This window comes from Anguilla anguilla, chromosome 4, assembly GCF_013347855.1.
Source record: "Anguilla anguilla isolate fAngAng1 chromosome 4, fAngAng1.pri, whole genome shotgun sequence".
Taxonomy (NCBI): Eukaryota; Metazoa; Chordata; class Actinopteri; order Anguilliformes; family Anguillidae; genus Anguilla; species Anguilla anguilla.
The window spans coordinates 26,971,076-26,992,973 of NC_049204.1; the positions used below are offsets into that span (position 1 = coordinate 26,971,076).

At 42.2% G+C, this 21,898-nt stretch overlaps 1 protein-coding gene across 2 annotated transcripts; it reads left to right on the forward strand.

Moving 5' to 3' along the window:
* Positions 1-429: 429 nt before the first annotated feature.
* pgm1 (phosphoglucomutase 1) lies at positions 430-13,733 on the forward strand. Of its 2 annotated transcripts, none has more exons than XM_035415827.1 (11): positions 430-769; positions 6,906-7,068; positions 7,846-7,992; positions 8,696-8,821; positions 9,847-10,037; positions 10,306-10,460; positions 11,595-11,710; positions 12,126-12,261; positions 12,473-12,656; positions 12,898-13,032; positions 13,460-13,733. In XM_035415827.1, exons 1-11 carry the CDS (start codon positions 527-529, stop codon positions 13,547-13,549), a joined length of 1,686 nt encoding a protein of 561 aa, XP_035271718.1. In that variant the 5' UTR covers positions 430-526; the 3' UTR covers positions 13,550-13,733. The 2 variants fall into 2 exon arrangements, with proteins under 2 accessions (XP_035271718.1, XP_035271716.1); XM_035415825.1 differs by lacking the exon at positions 430-769 and adding an exon at positions 5,450-5,740.
* Positions 13,734-21,898: the final 8,165 nt, after the last annotated feature.

A 21,898-nucleotide genomic window follows, 5' to 3' on the forward strand; every position in this document is an offset into this window, starting at 1 on the left:
AAATAGCTACAAGGAAATACGAAAGGTTAATGGGTTTTTGGAACGTGTGTGGCGGTTATTCAGAAGTGAATGATATAATTGAATTTTCTGATATATGAAAATTGTACTTTGTATTGAAAGCTGTATATTTAAAGTGATCGTGTTTTTGTCTGTTCAATGTAAATTGCTTATACCGATTTTTTCGTATGCACAATATAATTTTGTGTCATAAAGACCACACACAAACACGCATTTTTGCCGAATTGTGTTCCTCGTAGTGTAACTGCTTTAATTATCTGAATGAATAGAGGCGTTTATTTATGAGGGTTCAGATGATAAAATCACTACGTTTGTAGAAATGATCCATTAGCTGAACATTCATACAATTCAAGCTCGTCAAAACCGGAGAAATGTGTACTGGCCCTTTAAATACTAAAGTAGGAGTTACCGTGTTGGACTGAGCTGTCGTGGAGTGTGTACGTGAGGTAGCTCTTCTGTGCAGATCCCTTCACTGAATACGCGGAACACACGGGTGAATTTGGGGAAAATGAAAATAACAACAGTTAAAACCAAGCCTTACACCGACCAGAAGCCTGGAACCAGCGGCCTCAGGAAAAGGGTGACCGTGTTTCAGAATAACCAACACTATGCTGAAAATTTCATCCAGAGCATTATTTCAGCCACCGACCCTGCGGAGAGACAGGAGGGCACTCTCGTAGTAGGGGGAGATGGAAGATTTTTTATGAAAGACGCTATTCAGCTGATCATCCAAATTGCGGCTGCAAATGGGGTAATACGTTTGTCTTTATATATGTGCATTTCCTTTTGGGTCCTGCATGGTTGTAATTTTACTGAACTTGTTTTGTCACTTGATTTATTCATTATGTTTTGTTCTGTTGTGCAACAGTTTCTTGCTCGGTACGTGTTCATTATCAGTTTCCTGTACACTATGTCCAATTTAGAATTGTGGTCATCGTAGATGTCAAATATAACTACATTATCGCAATAGGCCTACTCCAGGGCTGCGCGCGCGCACACACACACATGATTTTAAGTGCATGAGGGCGGTAATGTTCACTGTGCCCAAATTTGACAGGTATTGAGTTCCTAGACATTGGTACCAGCCAAATGACCTGCGTGATCTTGCAGTGAACTAGTGCGGAGGTTGCATGTAGAACCTTTGGCATTTTCCTCTCAGCAGCCGGTTATACAAGGTCAGGCTGCACCTCTCTACTTACCCTGGACAATGTCATATGCACAGACATTATTTATACTAGCTTTTTTCCAGTTCAATGCGAATTTGGTGCACGTGGTCTGTTTTAGCGAATTAAACGAAATTAGGAGCCACGTGTGAATATACGTGTGTTGCGACATGTGCTGGTAAATGTGTTTTGTAATATTGTGATGGTAGCGCTGGAATGACAATATTGCTATAATATATTCTGATTCAGAAACTGACCTGGGGTCTACGTCAACGCTTTGCACAAAATGGTTGGAGTAAGGATTTGGGGAGGGTGAGCGGATTCTGGATCATCTGATTGGACGGGGGAGCGATGAAGTATTCCGAGCACAGATCGAAGCCGCAATCGTGGCCTGTTGCCTCGGTGACAAGAAAAAAGGGGGCGTAACTGTGCTGTCGTGTTGCAATACACCCACCCCCCAGCACTAGGAAATGCAATGGCGAAGCAGCAATGTAGAAATCATGCGTTTAGAAAACTGTGTATGTGCAAGGAGCAAATTACAACAATGTTTTAAAATATTCTTCGTTTCTCTGTTGTATTTATATTCTATGCATATGCCACGTTTTATCATCTTTCCCATTTCTTCTGTGTCACGAATCCTGCTCTTCCTGAGCTCAGTTTGCATAAAAAGGTTTAGTGTACCATTTCCAAATTCACAATTGGAAGACTTCTGTTATGAATGTTTTCATTGGTAACCTAGAAATTTAAGTACAAAGATTTTCCACTGAGGACAACGAATTAACGAATGATCGAATTAACATAAACATAAATAACTAATAAACATAAATAACTAATCATACATTTTCTTTATTTGATTTATATGTAACCAGAGTACATGGAGATAGTTCCTACAGCTTATTATAAATAAAGTTAAATTAAACCAGAGTTGTTGAATATTAATTAATATTAGGGATGTTACCCCTGGTATCATCCAGTCTGGATATTTACAGATCCCAGCCATGTGTGGACATCTCAGTACAAGCCACAAGGTGGCGGTGATGATGAATACCTTAGAGTAAATAAAAAATATGTGCTGCAAGTCAGAGTGCCCAGTTATTAGTCACCTAATAAAGGTAAATTAGTATATGTACTGTAATTACGAAGCACTGTTTATCCAAAGCTCTAAAAACACATTTAAGGCTAATTTATGTTAGACCTGTTTAAATTATGTCCTATTCTAGTACTGGCATCAACCACTGATTTCACCTCAGACCGAAATTACCTTCCTCTAATGCACATATGTACAATACACACACACACACACACACATACACACATGCAATATGGATGTATGTGCACATGTAAGCAGAAACTTACATTACAACATAGGTTTGCATTTTAAGTCTGTCATGGATAAAGAGCAAGAGTGCATGTGCATGTGTGTGTGTCTAGGGGGTGGGTTTAACATTACCAGAGCTGCAGCTGCAAATATAATTTAGTGTGTGATGGACATAGGCTATGTATTTTGCTAGACAAGCAATGTTATGTTCCTCTAATTACTGACTGAAAATTTTTGGATTGTACAATTTTGACAATGTGGCACTTAATTAGCTTGGGCATGCTGTTATTTGTATACTAAATTGCCTTTTTTTTTTTTTAGCTCAGCCTCTAGACTACTGTTGATCTCCTTGGTTGACCAAAGTGAATAGCATCATTGCAGCCTATTGATCTGGAATGTAACCTCTGTAAAAATTTTAAAAATAAATACATTTAAAAAACATTAATTTTTTCAAAGGTCATAAGAAAAGTTCTAAAAATCTACCTCTCTTGTCCTGGAAATGTCCTAAACCACATGTGTCAAGCCCTGTGGACCAGATATGGCCCCCCACAAATTTTGATCTGACCCCATATCGATTCAGATTATCAATTAGATCTGGCCCATGAAATAGTGCAGACATTTAGTCCCTGGCAATATTCATTTGCAATGCAGAGTGCATTGGCGAAGGCAAGGGGGTGGCCTAGGCCCCTTACTCCCATTGGCTTTAAGCGATGTTAATCAAATAGACCTTTCTCACATAAGTGCTGCCAACCTAGAAGTTTACAAAAAGTAATGTAGCAACACTTCAGCCAGTTGTGAACAACGATTGACGACAATGGCACAAAAAAAAGCTTCCAGTGTTTGTTGTGCACTGTTATGCTCAACAGCCATATTTCCCTGTATTAAATGTGATGTTAATAAGTTTGTCACTTGCACCCCTGCAACAACAGCACATGAGTTACTTTTTCAGTCTTTAAATATGTCTTGCATATTCCCTCAGAGATGGATCTAGCCTAAGTTTTGGAAAACTATGAAATCTTTAAAAAATAATAGGCCTACCATTTCCCTCCTGTCTAGAATTTTTACTGAGAACAACTTAATTTTAAACAAACCAGATATGAGCAAAGCTTTTAACCATCACTTGTGTATTTGACAAGCTTTCTGCTGATATGGTTTTAATAATCCAGACTGCTAGCTCTGAATTGGGAATCTCATCCAGCCCTTCTTACAACCCTGGAAAATAGTTTTTCTTTCAGACCTGTAGTTAGGCTCTGACTGGCGTCGATACAAAAAACTCTAAGGGCTCAGACAAGCCTGATCCTTGCCTCCGGCACCTCATTTGATTGCCCTACCGCTTATGCACGTTTTAAATCTCACATTTATCTCTGGTAAAATCCCAAATGTGTGGAAGCCTGCTCAGGTTGTCCCTTTTCAGTGGCGGTAATATCAGTAATATAAATAACTATCATCCAGTTTCAAAATACTAGAATCCCTAGTTAACTGTCAGCTTTCCGGGAGGCAAATAACATACTTCAACCACAGCAATCAGGGTTTAGACCAGGCTTTAGTACAGTAACAGCTACAACGGTTGTGTGTAGTATATTCTTTGGATGCTTTCTCTTCTTCTCTTTGTCCAAAGACCATTGTACAAATAACAGTTATGCCTGTACTAGATTATGGTGACATTCTGTACATGCATACCTCGCCCTCCACCTTGAAGCCCCCTGACTCTGTGTATCATAGTGCATTGCGTCTTATCACCAGAGACAGATTTTTTAGCTCATTATTATTATTATTATCTTTATGGAAAAGTGGGATGGTCCTCTATAACTAAGAGAAGGGATTTGGATTGCATCTGTTCATTTATAAAGCTCTTCTTTAGAAACTTCTTGAGTGCTTTTAAAAACAGCGATTATAGCACTAGGTCACAGGATTATGCCCCCTACAAATTGAAAGAATTACAAAAAAATCTTAAAATGAGAATCTTTTATTCCAATGCAAGGTTTTAAAGTCTTAAATGCGGATCTTTTTAATGCTACTTACTTGTTTCCTTTGATCTACTTGATTTGTGACTATGTTAGTGTACATCTGAATTGTGTTGGTTTGTACAAAGCTTTTATATTAGTTTGATTCTTATAGGTCTGTCTTGAAAAAGAGATGTTGATTTCAGTGAGACTACTTGTTTAATTAAAGGACAAATAAACTTTTTTTATACTTTAGTGATTGTATTGATCAGAACAGGCTGGCTAGCTAGCGAGTGCCAATTTTCCTTCTGTCAAACGCAATCGAATCGTAATCCACCCCCCGTACTCAGTCCACGATCACATTCTATAAAAGTACTACATGTCTGGTCGTTAATTTGATTCACAATTCTCAGCATGGCCCTCAGATAGATTGAGGTTGACGCCCCGTCCTAAACCATACAAACCAGAAGAAGTAGCTTAATGGAGATCTTATCAACCCAGTCAGGTTTCCTCTTTCTCTTCTGCTAGTGAGAACACCATTGAGTGTATGGATGATACCAACTATTAGCGTGTCACAGTGGCTGCGCCCCCATAGCCCAACATGCCTCTGAAGGCATTTCGGCTTCCCCATAAATCAGTCCCTTTCAACAGCCTGGGCGGCTGCATGCGGGCAAGGCTGACCCTGGAGGCAGCCACCGTCTCACACTCTCCCGGACAGGGCACTGACAACGCTGTCCCCCTCGCGCTCTGATCTTCCATTGTCTTGGGACAGAAGTGCTTTAGTAAAAAGCAGAAGCTCCCCCTTTTCCACTGGACGTACCGTGGCCGATGGTTCTGACAGTGATCCTCCTGGACAAGTGCAAAGAAGCGTCTTCAGTTACAATTTCTGCCGTCGCAAGAGGTCCAGGGAGTTATTTTTGGGCTCCGAACTACTTCACATGAACCCTGAATATCGAATCGACCATTAGCGCTCCTGTATTGCTCCTCCTCTGCCCAGTGATTCTAATCGACCTCAGCTTTTTCATGATTTTCACACAACAATGGATGACAGTCCTTTGCCGGTGTTGACTCTGGTGACCGTTCCGTACCCCGACCAGAAGCCAGGAACAAGTGGACTGAGGAAGAAAGTTCATGTTTTTGAGACCAAGCAGGATTACCTGCAGAATTTTGTCCAGAGCATATTCGCCTCCATTGATCTCAGGGACCGCCAGGGCTCCACTCTGGCTGTGGGAGGAGATGGCCGCTATTTCAATAAAACTGCTATAGAAGTTATTGTGCAAATGGCAGCTGCAAATGGGGTCAGTATTACCTATGTGTTCATATAGGAAGGCATGCTGGACTTTCACTGTTTCAGGATTTGAAATTGATTTCACCGCCTTATGGATGCATTCAAATTATTGTATTATTTGCAGTTTTCCATAGGCTAATGTGTTTGTACTAATGACTTCCATAAATATTTAGGGACTAGGTCTTTGTTATGACTCATTATGTTTGAAATACAAGCACACGTGCAACTCATTATGAACAATTAGTTCATATTAGCTTGGTCCTCTTCTTACTGCTGAGTCTAATACATGTACCCTGAAGCATCTGATCTGAAATAAGAGTTGCATTGCATGCCTGACCACAGGGTGTATTTTTAGGGGATTGTATGGAGGTGTAGCACATAATCACACTGTCAATCCAAAGTGATTACAACTAAATTAATAAAGCTCTTGTGCAAGACTCGTACCATGATTCTGTTCATCCACTATTAATTGTTTAGTTCTTAGTCTTTGTATAGACACCTCTTTTGAATAAAATGGAGGAGACAGGGGCTGGTTTAAAGGATTTCTATGTAGGTTCCATTTGAGTGAAAGCAGGAGGGGTTGTGAGAGTGCATTGATGTTGTGAGTGATGAATGATTGATGTGGATCCATTGCATAGAGAAGAAGCAGCACTGCTCACCAAACTTGAGATGATAACCACTCAATGAGGCCACACCCTCCTCAGCAGCACAGATCTGGCGAACACCCCACACCCCAACTGGGAGTTAGGTCCTGGATAATATAGCTCATCGTGCTGCAGCTGTCCTCCAACGCCCTCAGGTTCAGATCTATTCATCCACTCCAGCTGAGGACCAACAGGTGTTCATCTCAACTAGCATTCCCCTTTCATCTCATATATTTACTTTATATATAATTTCATGATCTGGATGTCGGTCCAGCTATACGTGATGTCTCTCTTACTCTATGTGTCTTGGCACAGGGCAATGTCTCAAACATAGGTTTGTGCACAATGTGTAGGGAATTTCTATGCAATTGGTAGTAGAGCAAAATCATATTATGTTATGTGTGTGTGTGTGTGTGTGTTTTCATACACTGTTATGCTTCTAAAGATTATTCCTCTTTGTTTGGGTCCTGGGTGAGGTGTTGGGTATGGGTATGGTATGGGAACTGACCTGCTCCCTGTGTTTCTCTGCAGATAGGCCGCCTGGTGATTGGTCAGAATGGGATCATGTCCACCCCCGCTGTGTCCTGCGTAATCAGGAAGATCAAAGCCATCGGGGGCATCATCCTCACTGCCAGCCACAACCCCGGTGGACCCAATGGAGACTTCGGAATTAAGTTCAACATTGCCAGTGGAGGTGGGCCTAAAAAAACTCTGAGAGAATCCAGAGAATGAGAGAAAAGTGTGCACAATTGTTCCTTTTTAAAAAAATACATAATTTAAGGAAATGTAACTGGCTAGATGACTAGCTTTTAACGCACACCAAACCCATTTTTTTTGTAAAAAATGAGCAATTAATCTACATCTGATCTGTAAAATTATTGCTTTGACCATGTAGAGGACACAGTGAGACACTACTGCTGACATGCTCAGCTAATGGGTCCAGCTTGGCAACTGGTTGAAATACTTGACATTTGGGGAATTGTAGCATGTGACATTTTGATTGAACCCATTAACAGGAAGAGGTGTAGAAGCTTGTGCAAGCTGTGCAGTTTGCTTTCCCATGTTGATATTTTTTGCCATTTTGTTTTGCTGCAATTATATTTCTGTTGGATAATACTTCCATGTAGAGTGTAGCCCTTCTCCACAGATATCAGTTCTTTGTTGTTCCTGTAGTTTGTCGATGTAACTTAATTAATGTAAATTAAAGTGAATTAAATTAAAATCCACATCATTTCTGTGTTTCTGCATATTAGCAGTATGGAACACAGTGGGCACATCAAAATGATAACTTAACCGTATGCAAAGGCTGGCAGTCATCCATGCAGCCCCACAGGCTGAGCTCTCCCTACAAACTGCTTCAGATTTGAGCTCTTTTAGCCGACATAGTGTCCTTCAGTCTGCTTGGTCATGATTCATATGGGTGGATCTTCTCCAGGCTATATATCACTCTCTACTCTGTGATGTACCATAGGTCCTGCCCCTGAAGCCATCACCGACAAAATATTCCAGATCAGTAAGAGTATCGAAGAGTATGCCATCTGCCCTGACCTCAAAGTGGATCTGTCCACCATTGGCAAGCAGACCTTTGACCTGGAGAACAAATTCAAGCCTTTCACTGGTAAGGAGGTGGGGTCGACATTCAGTCTTGTAAAAGCTGAAAGGTTGGTGTGATGTTGTGTGGATGTATGTTCTGGAGGGCTGCAGGGCATTGGGAGAGGGACTTATACCGTCTCTGTGCAGGGCATTGGGAGAGGGACTTATACCGTCTCTGTGCAGGGCATTGGGAGAGGGACTTATACCGTCTCTGTGCAGGGCATTGGGAGAGGGACTTATACCATCTCTGTGCAGGGCATTGGGAGAGGGACTTATACCGTCTCTGTGCAGGGCATTGGGAGAGGGACTTATACTGTCTCTGTGCAGGGCATTGGGAGAGGGACTTATACCGTCTCTGTGCAGGGCATTGGGAGAGGGACTTATACCGTCTCTGTGCAGGGCATTGGGAGAGGGACTTATACCGTCTCTGTGCAGGGCATTGGGAGAGGGACTTATACCATCTCTGTGCAGGGCATTGGGAGAGGGACTTATACCGTCTCTGTGCAGGGCATTGGGAGAGGGACTTATACCGTCTCTGTGCAGGGCATTGGGAGAGGGACTTATACCGTCTCTGTGCAGGGCATTGGGAGAGGGACTTATACCGTCTCTGTGCAGGGCATTGGGAGAGGGACTTATACTGTCTCTGTGCAGGGCATTGGGAGAGGGACTTATACCGTCTCTGTGCAGGACATTGGGAGAGGGACTTATACCGTCTCTGTGCTCTGCAGTGGAAATTGTGGACTCCGTGGAATCCTACGCCAACATGCTGAGGAACATCTTTGATTTTGCTGCACTGAAGGAGCTGCTGTCTGGCCCCAATCACATCAAGGTTCGCTTAGACGCCATGCACGGAGGTAAGACCGGACTGCACTGCTCAGTGATCAGTGAGTGAGAAAACAGGGCGGTCTGTACATAGTGCCTGTTTATTCACTAAGGTCAGATGCGTTGAGCGTGTGGCGCAGTCCATAGGGCAGTCAGCTCTCAAGCCGTATGTGAATGCCCCAGCATGGCTGTAGGCTCAGTCCCCACCACAGCACTTTCTGGGCTGTGAAACCTTCTCTGTCTCCATCTCTGCTGTCCCCCTGTCTGAATGAAGTGTGAAATACAAAAGGAGGGCAGTCGGTCAGACAAACAAATGGCGCCTGTACCTGGAAGAATGTCGTTATTCATTTTTTTCGTTATATGTTCCTGCACTGTAAATGCAAAAACAGTACTGTATGGTAGAACCTATTTTCATGTTGCCTGATGATCCTCAATGTTACTGTGTTTTTAGCAACCTGGAATCTTAACCTTGATGTAAAAAGCAAATAATTTATTGAAATGTTTTGTAAATATTTCCATGTCTGTAACTCAAAAGTGCATTTGAGGGTATAGGGAAAGTTCACATTCTAGGATTTAAAAAAAATATTAATTTAGTTTTAGTGTACGATTTTGACTGGCCCATTTTTTCCTATGATATTATGAGATATTAAGATAAATTGAAAACATACTCGAACTGTAATATTAATATAAAAAAACAAAAAGTGAGTTATCCCTTAAATATGCACAGAAAAGAAGAAAAAATACTCTACAGGTACATGTTGTAGCTTTAAACGGACTCTACCCCCACTGCTATCATACAGTGTTTACTCCAAACGTAGTGTGTCTGTGGTCAGGCACAAAGTTCATGACCTCAAGCTAATTGTCTGTCCAATAAAAGGAGTTCTGAGATCACATTGAAACTGAGGATATAATCCACATAAAGCACATACATACCAGTTCTGTTTCTACCTTGGTGGAGGTCTGGAAGTGATGGCCAGTTTAACTGCACTCGCCCTCATTCTGCTCATGTGACCGAGTTTAACCGACCCTGACTGTGTCCCTCGGCTTTTCCCCTCAGTGGTGGGGCCCTACGTGAAGAAGATTGTGTGTGAGGAGTTAGGAGCTCCTGCCAACGCTGCCGTTAACTGTGTCCCCCTGGAGGACTTTGGGGGTCACCACCCCGACCCTAACCTGACCTACGCCGCTGACCTGGTGGAGGCCATGAAGGGTGGGGAGTATGACTTCGGAGCTGCCTTTGATGGTGACGGAGTAAGAGCATCGCTAATTCCCGGACCTGGTTTCTTTTCCTACTTACCCTGTAGTAATCTTTTCAAAATACTAGTCACATGGCGTTCAAAGCCTCAAGCGTTTGAGACACCGGGCTTTTTGTTGCGTACAACACTGTGTCGTTTCTACTATATGTATCAAACCTTTCATTTAACATTGAACATTATTTTTAGTTGACAAAGAAATAGAGGGTTGTGAATGACGTGGCGGTTCTCGGAGGCAGAGACCTAAGCACCGTCTCCCCTGGCAGGATCGCAACATGGTCCTGGGGAAGCACGGCTTCTTCGTCAACCCCTCGGACTCCGTGGCCGTCATCGCGGCCAACATCTTCAGCATCCCGTACTTCCAGCAGACGGGCGTCAAGGGCTTCGCCCGCAGCATGCCCACCAGCGGAGCCCTGGACAGGTAAGACCGCGCCGCCGCGTCCGGCTTCCGCATCTCCTAGGCGACGGGACTGTCGCGGCTCAGGCTCGGACGGCGAAACCCGTCCCGTTTGTTTTGTTATTGATGTGACCGTTTCCTGTATTTCCAGGTGGCGTGTTGTTCCAGCTGCTTTGTGTTTGCTCAGGCGTCATGTTTCAGCGCAGTGTGAAACCCAACTCTGAGTCTGCTTCCAACACGGCAAGAGACTGACAGGGTCTAAATGAGGATTTTCATGACCTTTCACATATGAAAACAAATGAATGGGCTCTGTCCCCAGAGGAGTTTGGGTCATTTGGAATTGCGCAATTTAAAAATTGAAAAAATAATAATTAACTTTGCCAGGACGCATAACAAATTAACTCTGTATTGTTACAATGCACAGGACAGTATTGTCTTTGTCACTTTTATTAGGGCAGCAAGACCTATGGGTCGAAGCAACGTGACATAGCTACAGCAGCTAGTCCTATACCACTGTAAACAGTCCAGTCATGCTGATCTCTCTGCTTTGCACTGCTGCTGGGGTAGACTCAGTGCTCTGCAACTTTAACAGGAAAGCAATCAAAAACATCAACTGTTCAGTCACTAACCGGGATAAGTGGGGGTCCTATTTGGTCCTATATGATTCTTGTGTGAGGATATCGATATAGGTTATAGGCTAGCACAATCTCAGTGTCACTATTTCTGAAAGTGGGTAGTTGTTGTTGCATAGTGGTAATGCTTGGTAGAAAACGGTGAGACAAATAGGCCTGTACATTAATTTTTCACCAGGACATAGAACCCAGGTGAGAAATACTGTTTTTATGTAACTTGAGTAAAAAGCAATGCAGACATGCCATTGTTATTACATTTTATTTGGCAGACACTTTTAGCCAGAGCAACGTTCAGTAAGTGCATGGTAAAAAAGCCTTGGCGTTATTATCACCACTCTAACCAACAGAGCTAACCGACCTAGTTGCTGCACAGGTCTGCCGATACTGCTGCTTGTCTGAGATGTCAGAAAATGGTTGTGATAACACACTGTAGATCACATACCCAAAACCTTAAAAAATGTTAATTGTAAGAAACTGTATGTCTTTTCTGTTGCTAAAATATCAAATTGATTTATGTTTCCTGTAGTGTGGCTAAATCCACTAAGATACAGCTGTATGAGACACCAACTGGGTGGAAGTTCTTTGGGAACTTGATGGATGCAGGCAAGCTTTCCCTGTGCGGAGAGGAGAGCTTTGGCACTGGTAAGTGACTGTTATCTCAGAATCCTGTCAGTATAGCAGCTCAGTAGAGCTCCTCCCACTACTCACACCATAGCAAAATCAGGAGATGGCAGCGTTGTTCAGTAGCCACAGCAACCAGTTTTAAAACTGTGTAGACTCTGTATCAGGACAAAGCATGATTTTTTGCTGTAACATCTCTGTTGCACTGATGTGAGTGTCATAGATCAGTGGTGTCTCGTGATTGTCATCATAATTCTAGCTAAGCAGTCAGTATGGTAGAGATATCATGTCAAATATGACCTGTGTTGAATTTCTGTCCGAGCAAATGATTGATATAGGGAAACTGTGCTGGTACCTGCACCAGGACTAAGTCTGAGAAATTAGTGTTGTAATGTATGAAGCTAGTCCTCATCTTCCTCACACCCTTCTCTGCCAGGTTCCGATCACATCCGTGAGAAGGATGGCCTTTGGGCAGTGCTGGCCTGGCTGTCAATCCTGGCAACCAGGAAGCAGAGTGTGGAAGAGATCATGAAAGACCACTGGCAGAAATTTGGCAGGAACTTCTTCACTAGGTGGGCAGTGACACTGAGCCCTCTGGTGGTTACATATGGAAGTGCATGGAATTTCTTTCATTCAGTTTGCAGGGAGAAACTGAGAGATGAAATTGTGAGGCGATAACTGCTCTGGGATTTTGTAAACTTACTGTTGTCTTAAACAGTGTAACAGGGAACATGCATGGTGTTGCTGACCTCTGGGCTCTCTTTTTCTCTGTGCCTCTAACAGGTATGACTATGAGGAGGTGGACTCTGATTCTGCTAACAAGATGATAAAGGACCTAGAGAAAGTGATGTTTGACAAGGCTTTCATCGGGCAGAATTTTTCAGCTGGGGACAAGACCTACCAGGTGGAGAAAGCTGACAACTTTGAGTACAGCGACCCAGTGGATGGGAGTGTTTCGAAGAACCAGGTGAGGGCTGGTGATTTCTGCTGCTGAAAAGTACAATTTTGTGCTTGACAGTGATAGTGCAGCATGATCCCATTTCAGCTTTCTCATCCAGGGAATTGCCAAGCTGAAAATGTTGAAGTTCTAAAGTGTAAATCTTCCAAGGACAGTGCTGGCCTCAGAAATGACGGCTGTCCCAGTTTTCACCTGCGGTTTTCGGCTGGCTCGGTTCAGCATTTTTCACATCCCTGTCTTTGTTACGCAGGGCCTGAGAATCATTTTCACAGATGGGTCTCGCATCATTTTCCGCCTCAGTGGGACAGGCAGCGCCGGAGCAACTATCAGGCTGTACATAGACAGCTATGAGAAGGACCCCCAGAAAATATACCAGGACCCACAGGTGAGCTGTGTTTACACTGCGATTCGCAGTGGTAGGGACACAATAAACAAACCGTGGGTGATCTTTCATGCTCTTCACGTTCGTCTGTTGAGTCAAAGATTTTTGTGGGTTTAGACTGGGACCGGGTGCATTATGTTGTCTAAAGAGATCACAGGTTCAGTGTAGCAGTTTGGTGTGAGACACAGCATGTAAAGCCTGTGTTTGTTTAGAGATTTATGTCCAACAGTGCCTCTTAGTTCTCAGTGAACATTTGGCCTTGAGCAGTCTGAAGGGCAGTCTGTATTTCAACAGCCAGGCTATTTTAAGAAACTGCTGTGTGGAAAGAAATCTGTGACTAAAACAGACTCCATAATTCAGAATTAATTGTCCTGTCAGTTGCATTCGGTAGAAGCTGAGGTTTTCTGTGCCTGTGTTGTGACTGACACAGGTCATGCTAGCTCCTCTGGTGACCATCGGTCTGAAGATCTCACAGCTCCACGAGAAGACCGGTCGTACCGGCCCCACTGTGATCACATGATCTCCCTGCCCTACCTCGAGCGCTGGGCCCCACCCACGAAACACCCAAGCACCGTCTCACCAGCCTCTGCCTTTCACTGATCTAGTCATCCCCCAAATTCCCTCACATCATTGTACATAAAATCCAAAAAGAGGGAGTGAAACTAACATACAGCATTAATAAATGTTACGCCACAGAATCACAAGCAGTGGTCGCCTCTTTATTTGTGATGCTTTTGGATGTTTCATAGGACCAAATGGTAATAACTATGCTGACTTTACATGGTCTGGTTGGCACCATATTTTCTAGTATACAAACGCTGCCCAAGTTGGAGAGTGCAATCAATCAGAGATCTAGGAATGCTGAGCTTAGCTATGGGCCTCAGGAATGAGAGTGAGGATGTGGTTCTACTGATGAGAGCATAAATAGCCTCAAGCCCTGCATAATCAAGCAGCTTCTTTCTCTTTCATTTCTGGAGGAAAATAGTTAACCCATGTAGCGGTAGGCCAAGCCCAGATCCTCCCTACACGTTTCCTGTGCGTAGGTTCTTTGACAACCTCTTCAAATGGATGTAGAAAATGAGGGTTAAAACCACATACATTAACATTTTCGGCAGAATGAATGTGCCAGAATATTCTGTGTATTCCACGTTAACAATCAAGTCCATCTCTTCATTACAAGCACTGTAGTGTGTCACTGATAAAAATGTGTCATGGACAGGGTACGGGCTGTAATATCTTTTTTTGAGGTTTGGTGATGGACTGGGTGCTGTGTGAAGTCATGGGCCCTGTCAGTTTTTGGGTTTATTGGATGGGTGTTGTAGGTGTGTCATCCGGCCCAGCAGGCAGTCTGCTTGGGCAGATGGAACCTGGATAAAGAATGGCGTGCATCGCCAGATCAGCCTGCTGTTCCCCTGGTGACGTGAAGTGGAACTGGCATGTTGAGTGGAGCTCAGCTCTTCAGATCACATGCTGTTTTCCTCTGTGTTAGGCCTGACATCATTTTTTTTCCCAATTCAGAACCTTCTCCTGTGCCTGAATTGTCTCCAATTTAGTTAATATGAGGGAGGCTGGAAAGTCAGGTATGTCAGAAGTACTGAGATCTCTCTTTTTTCTCTCTCCGCATTTAAAATAATTGCCTTGGCACACCGACGCTCACCCTGCGCCGATATCTGTCATAGCTGCTGATGGCCCTAACATGCTGAAGCGCAGTATGTGGAGTCCCTCCGTGCAACAGGAAGGGTTAAGCCCAGTCACCACGCACAGGACAGCTCTTGGCAGCAGGCTGCTCTTTGTGCGGGGGGAGATAATAGCACAGAGTTTTTATCCCCCTCACGGAAGGTCCAGGATTCACATTGCTCTCACAGCAGTGACACATAATGCACTCCCCTGTTCAGCCTCTAATGGTTTGCAGGTTCTGTTTTGATTGGCCGTCATTACGTCAGGTAATCATAATAACGTGCACGTTTCTCTGGACTGGTCCAGAGCTATTACATTCTTAAATTATTTTTTTAATGGCTGGCAAGGTGTCTGTAATTTTACAGCGGCCCAGGGGCTGTGCCTAGAGAGCGTGTTCCGCTGGAGGCATCCGCAGTACATCAACTGACAAGGGCTATTTCAGTATGACCTGAAGAAGAAAATTAGCTTTTCAAATTGAAATAAAAACCCAGAGGCAAAAGTCCTAAATAAAAGAATTATGTGACGTACACAGATGAATGAATGGACATGAAGAAAATAATGCTTATAAAAACATAAGATAATGAACCAATTTAATTATTTGCCTGATGCCATTCAGTTTAAATGGCATCATGCAAATTAAAAAAGAAAAAAAGTACATATATAGAATGTATAAAGGTGGTTTCCATAAATGCTTCACAAAGCTTAAAGTAAAGTTGCTTTTTTGCAAATGATTTTAAACTGAATCATGAAAGAGCAAATTTTGAAACTGCATACTGTAACGCACGGAATACACAAGTCTTATTGAACGTGAGTAAGACAAGTTATACTGGATGTGGTTAATAGATCATAAAGGACACACATCACAAAGAAAGTGCTGCGGTTATTGTTTTCATTTGATGGGGAAGTGGAAGAATGTAGATAACCAGAGGAACTACAGGGGGAAATTAAATAAAAATGTTACCCGCCCACCAGACACAAATTACAAAGTAAGTGTAGATTTTAAGTTCCCTCGGGATATCAGCCAGGAACCCTTCTGGAACATGTAGTTACTCATTAGCGGAAGAGTAGGCCAACGTTTTCATTTAATCTCTGCCAAGGCTTGATCCTCTCAATTTAATATCAAGATCATGACAGATGTGTAGCCTGCAAGAGGAGGTGAGAGAGATCTCGGCCATCAACAAAATAACAGCCTGAGAATTGCGCCTGGGTAGGTAGGAAATCTCATTTCTTTGACTGCATCTCTCTCTGTTTACTGAGAGAACTGAAACTCTGGGTAAACTGTAAACACACAGACAGAAAATGCTGCCTGCATTTGACATTTTCATTATTGTTTCCTTTCAATGACGTTCCCTTGTTCTGTAGTAGTTCATTTCAGATACGGAAGAATCTGTTTTGGCCAAACTGTGGGTATTTACAAAGCATGCACATTTCATGGATGTAATATTTTGGGACCTCTGAGTTACTGCCGAGTGGCACGTGACAGTCAGAGAGCTGAGCGATCCTGACACCCAGTCACCAGTCACCACTATTATAGCCATCCAACATCTCTGAGACCGCTATCGCTTCCCACTCATTCCTATTAAAATGCCAGGACCTCACAAAACAGCCCAGATAGGTGAGCTGAGTTGTCCTATTAACATGCAATGACCTAATGCTGCTCACAGTGGATCTTTGTTTGTGTTCAGGTGTCGGTGCCAGACAGCTATCCGCCCAGTACACATCCGCCTCAGACAAGGCTGCTCTCTCTATCTCCTGTACCAAAACATGCATTTCCTGCACATGGCTGTAATTGAAGATAATTAGAGACAGAATCAATAGGGAGCTCGCCATACGCCTCTTCGCTGGCCGCGCACCACTCCGTGTGCCGTGGAATGCTGGAAGGTACAGAGGAGACCCAGAGGCATCTTCGCTTCTGTGATATGCCAGTCACACCTGGGTATTAGACAGTCAGCCAGAACAGCAGAACTGTCTGCTATCCCAGATGCCACTACAGCACTGAGTACACCTACCTGTAACAGGGATACAAACAAAAAAGCAATCAAACTTGAATAGGTTTCACAATATCAGCTTCAAGGGGCAATGTGGTATTGATAGGAAAAAATAAAAACCTCTTCTTTTTTTTTTACTGGGAATATCTTCGAAGCAGGAGACCAATTTAACTATCACACGTCTACCTTGTGGACCTGAGCTGAATGGATGCCCAGGAGATTTTGATGTCTCTAGAACAGCTCTCTAATCATAATATTACACTACCATCACAAAGTAGCTCTGCAGGACCCTGGTTACAGTCGCTCAGGAGGGAGAAGAGCTTGCTTGTGTTTGAGGAGGAACACAGAATGACCACACAATGTGACCTGCTGGTCCTGAGCTCATAGGTCCAGCTGAACAGATGCTATCGCTTGTGTCTGCATCGACTTCTCTACTGCTGGTGGAGCTCAGAACAAACCTGGTGTACATTTTTTTGGCCCAGCCGTTTTTGGTGTACCCACACAACCTGTGACCTGCTTCCCTGGCATTGGTGAAGCTAAGGATGGCTGGAAGCCTTGTGTAAACAGCGGCACTTTCTCACAGCAACGGAGATATAAACAGTTAGGGTTGAACAGCGCGAGTAAGCCTCCGCTCCTCTGCTTCAGCCCTGCTCCACGCCCCACGTAATGATGTCATGGAATGAATTTCAGCTGCTTATGTGTTGCTATGAAATTCAGAACGGATATAAATAAATATCCCTTAACCTGAGAGAAACGGACCAAGCAGCGAAGGGGAAGAACGTCTTTTATTCCTCCATGCTCTCAGAGTTCCCCACCTTGTAAGTAATCGCAAAAAAAATAATCTGTGCAAGGTTTTCCGTTTATTTACTGCACAACGCATGGCAAATGATCCCAGAAATGTGTTGATTTTCATGTGTGCTATATGTGTGTTATACCAGTATATCTGCAGCATCTAGTGTTTACACTGGATTTCTGGATATTTTCTTCAGACTAGCTGGAGGATGGATAACACATTTGTAAGGTCTGAGACTCTGCAGCTGTGTGATCCTTCTGCTCAGAGGAATGATGCCATTCTCCCCACATTTATTTAGCTGAGGGAGGAGTATGAATTGCTTTGTGAAAATCAGCCTGTCATTCACAGGTTACAAAGACACGACGCCGGTCTGATTTACTCAAATAATACTGCTGCAGAGGGGTTAATCCCATCAAAAGCAAATACACCTACACATTCCTGCTGCAAACTCCCTTTCATTTCCCAGGGCCCTGTTTGACAACAAACATTACAATTTTCTGGGCTAAATTTTTGCCTCTGAAGGCAAAGCGTTGGTTGCTCTGGCCACCTTTCGCCCCTGCTGCTCTCGATTAACCTATCAGACAAAAAAGAGCCTATAGGTCACACAATACCTGTAATGAACTACAGAACTCCTCATGCTCCCTCCCTCCACACATGCAAGGACTGTAAAGAATGACCTCTCTCTGATTTCTCTCTGCAGATACTCTCTAATTGGAGGTAATTAATACTTGTTTTTTTAAAACAGGTATGTCCAAAGGGGCCCCCTGGCCCTGGACCTTTCTGTTGCTGAATTAGGAAGTGAGGTCATACAATTGCCATAATTTTGTCAAACTGAACCAAGGCATGAATTAATAACATTGGATTAGTCCCATCTGACATAAACTGAATGGACAATGCAGTATGATGACACTGATGGAGAGTTACAGGACAAATCAAACTCATCAAAGCAAGGTCAGGAATGCAAATAAAATCCAGGCTGTAAAAGCACACAGGGATGGTCTATTACAAAATAAATCCTATGGAAATTATTTGGTTGGACTTAAAGTATTTATCAATCTGCCTCACACAGGTCAATATAAAATACTACTGCAGTAGTAAAAGATACCATATATACATTTAAGTATGAAGCTTGTCACTCAACCACTCCTGTTTTATTGATAGTATTTTAATACAAGTCAGATGTACTTGGTGTATAGCAAATTGTATTCTAGCTCAGTGAAATAGTAGATCTGATAGTTTATTCTTTGAATAGTAGCAGTCTCTTTTATTTCATGTCATGACATCACAGGTGGACACTGAACTGGGCATTAAGCTCATTTCAGAGATAAGTCCTTTCTTCTACTTTATGCTGTACCCATATTATTTTGAGTTATGTCATGTACCCGATAGACAAAATTACAGTATATAGGCGTATAAAATATACAAATGTAAAAGCTTGTCTATGAACTGTGCACACAAAACATAAGGGATGTTTATTTATTTCAAATCAAACCGTAGCCCCAGATCTACCGCTCATTAAAATTAGATGACTTTTGTTGTGCATGGTTGCAATTTTAATAATTTTATTTTACTTTGGGAAAATAAAGCAGATAGACATCAGAAGGGAAAATAGCCCCATGTCATAAATACTTCAGCTCCTTAACCCAGCCTGTAGTAATGGCTTCCAAATGTTTAATATTAGATTTAATCGTTCTTCGAAAAGGCATGAGACCTTTTTAAAGTTAACTACAACTTACTGAGATGGTTAAATCCAAAGAAAACACTCTAAATCAGAGCTTAAATCTAGTATTTTTTAACTAATGTAATATTTTTTAACCTTTGTGTCTCATTATTTTTGTAATCAAACAACTGGGGTAATTGTCTGAGACCAATATAATGGCTTTATTCCATCATTACATGACTTGAGTGCTGTTACTGTCTGAGTTAATGGGCCGACAGCTCCCTTTGTCTTGACACCCTGTCATTCACGGTGTCATTATGGCAATCTTCAGATTTTATACCGGTTACAGATTGTTTCGCCCTTCAAACAGTCAGCATTGTTCTCATCCAAATTGACTAATCCTATCCTTCTTTGACTGTGCCTTGAAGACCACAATTCTATCCAGTATCCATATTTTGTATTAAGGATTAATATTTTACATTTTTTTGTAACTATCAATATTGTTGAAAATTGACATATTTCATAAAAGCAAAGGTAAAAGTTGACTATGTACTATTCCCTGATTTCAAATTTTTTTTAATCATCATTATAGGTAGCATATATTCATACAACACATAGGAACCTGTATACTGACAAATTTCCTATAGCTATTTGTTTTGTAAAATATGTATGCCTTATAGGATATTGAGTTGGGTCCTTTTAAGTGAACAAAAAAGCCCAGTTCCTTCTGGATGACCTCTGTGGAAAGAATAGTGATTGAATGTATACTGGGCAAACTGAGCTCAGTAACACAGGTCCTGGAGATGAACCACAGAAGAAGGAGCAAGTCTGGGAAATGTGGGCACGGAGGAGACTGGACTCCATGTGAATAATGATCTTTAAATGAAAACACATGTGACGAAATCAAGTCCACAAAACTGATTTCATCCATCACATCAGTTTTTGTACTGCGTGTGCAGAAGAAAATCATTCTGATTTCAGTCAGAATCCCTTAGGTTTTGTTATGTTGAATATTGACAGCAGCATTTGATCTTTAAGTTGTGGCTTGTTGTCAGTTTGCCTGTGTGCTGAATTTAGATCAAAACGGACAGCAATTCAATGTTTCATTTTGTTTGTGCATTTACTGTGCGTTCATCATTAGCTGCCATGTCCGTGAATGTTAACCAGATGTGCCAGGCAATGTAAGTCTAATGCATCCGGTTGTGACCAGTTCAGGCTCTGCTGGGTGAACTAGAACAAGAATACCTAAAGGAATATGGAAGGAAATAAGGTTTGAAAAGATCTGAATTTAAGAACACATTGAATTTAGATTTTTTTTAACTGTACAATTAATATATTGGATATAACCCCTCTCTGGATATAACATATATATTTAATCGAATATTTCAATTGTAGACTTGGAAACACTATTGCGCTTCCTTCAAAGGACAAGGGCGGGCGGGCCGGCGGGCAGCCAGACTGACAAGCCGAGTGGCAGCAAGAGCCAGTCACAATCTCCCATAAGAAGAGTGTGAGCGCTCTATAAACACATGCATAACCATACGATAAAATGTGATTTCGTAACATAAAAATAGTAAACTGCTTGTGTGTTTCTTTTGGGTTCTGGAGCGGCATACATTCCCTCGTGACATAACTGGGGGGTACCGGGGAGGTAATAACGAACGTATACATTAGCTAGTTACTATCTTATCTAACAACAAGTTAATTATCTAGCTAGAATGCATAAACTTGCATAACAGAACTAGCTAGCTAGTGATTAGCTAATCTGCTGAACGTGAGTCTGGTTAGCAACCTAGCTAACTTGCTTTTAGAATGGAATTTTCTGGTTTACTCTACATCATTTACTCATATATCATTCTAGCAATTGACTGATAGACAATAAAACTTGCCCAGCTGGCGAGAAAAGTGCAGTAGGCTACACGTAAATAGATAATACAACTGGCCGCACTGAAGACAGTATTAAAATAAGGCCTGCTCAGGTCTCATCAACTGGAATTTTCATTTATTGGCAGACTGGCTACATGTAGAATCGACGGCATCCATGTTCTACCGCTTTTCCTGAGTAACCTGGATGTTCTGTACTGGTTTTAGACCGAATTTCTGCAAACTGAATTTTAAAAAAAAACTGAATTTGAGGCATTGGGAAAGTGAAACCAAATTTTTGTGATCCTGGTTTTTTAAGATTTGTGAGATGTGAATTTAAAACTATAAAGTTCCAAGTGAATAAATGCATGTGTGTTTAATTCACTGTTAAAAAATGCAAATATATTAATTTCGCAAATAAACTAATCAGTTGAATTCAACGTGTTCTTAAATTCAAATATTTTTGACCTAATTTTCTTCCATAAAATTCATGAAGAATAGTAGCACAGTCCCGTCAGCTTTAATGAGAGGGTATCCATATCTGAACCGTGTAGGAATTACAGCCATTTATATACACAGCTGCCCCATTTTAGGAGACTGAATGTAATTTGACAATTGGCTGCCCAGCAGTGTCTTCGCCAGATGTTGGTCGTTGCATCATTAGTGCATGCAAAAGAAAGATAACAAAAGGTCTTGAGTTGCTTCTAGGTGCGGCAATTGCATTTAGAGTCTTTTGCTGCGGTCTCTTGTCATGTGGGCCAAAGAAGTTTTGATGCCGGTAAAGGAGGCCATCATAATCTGAGAAATCAGAATAAATCGGTCAGAGACACAGCCAAAAACATTGGGTGTGTCAATATCAACTGTGTGGTACATTATTAAGAGCACACC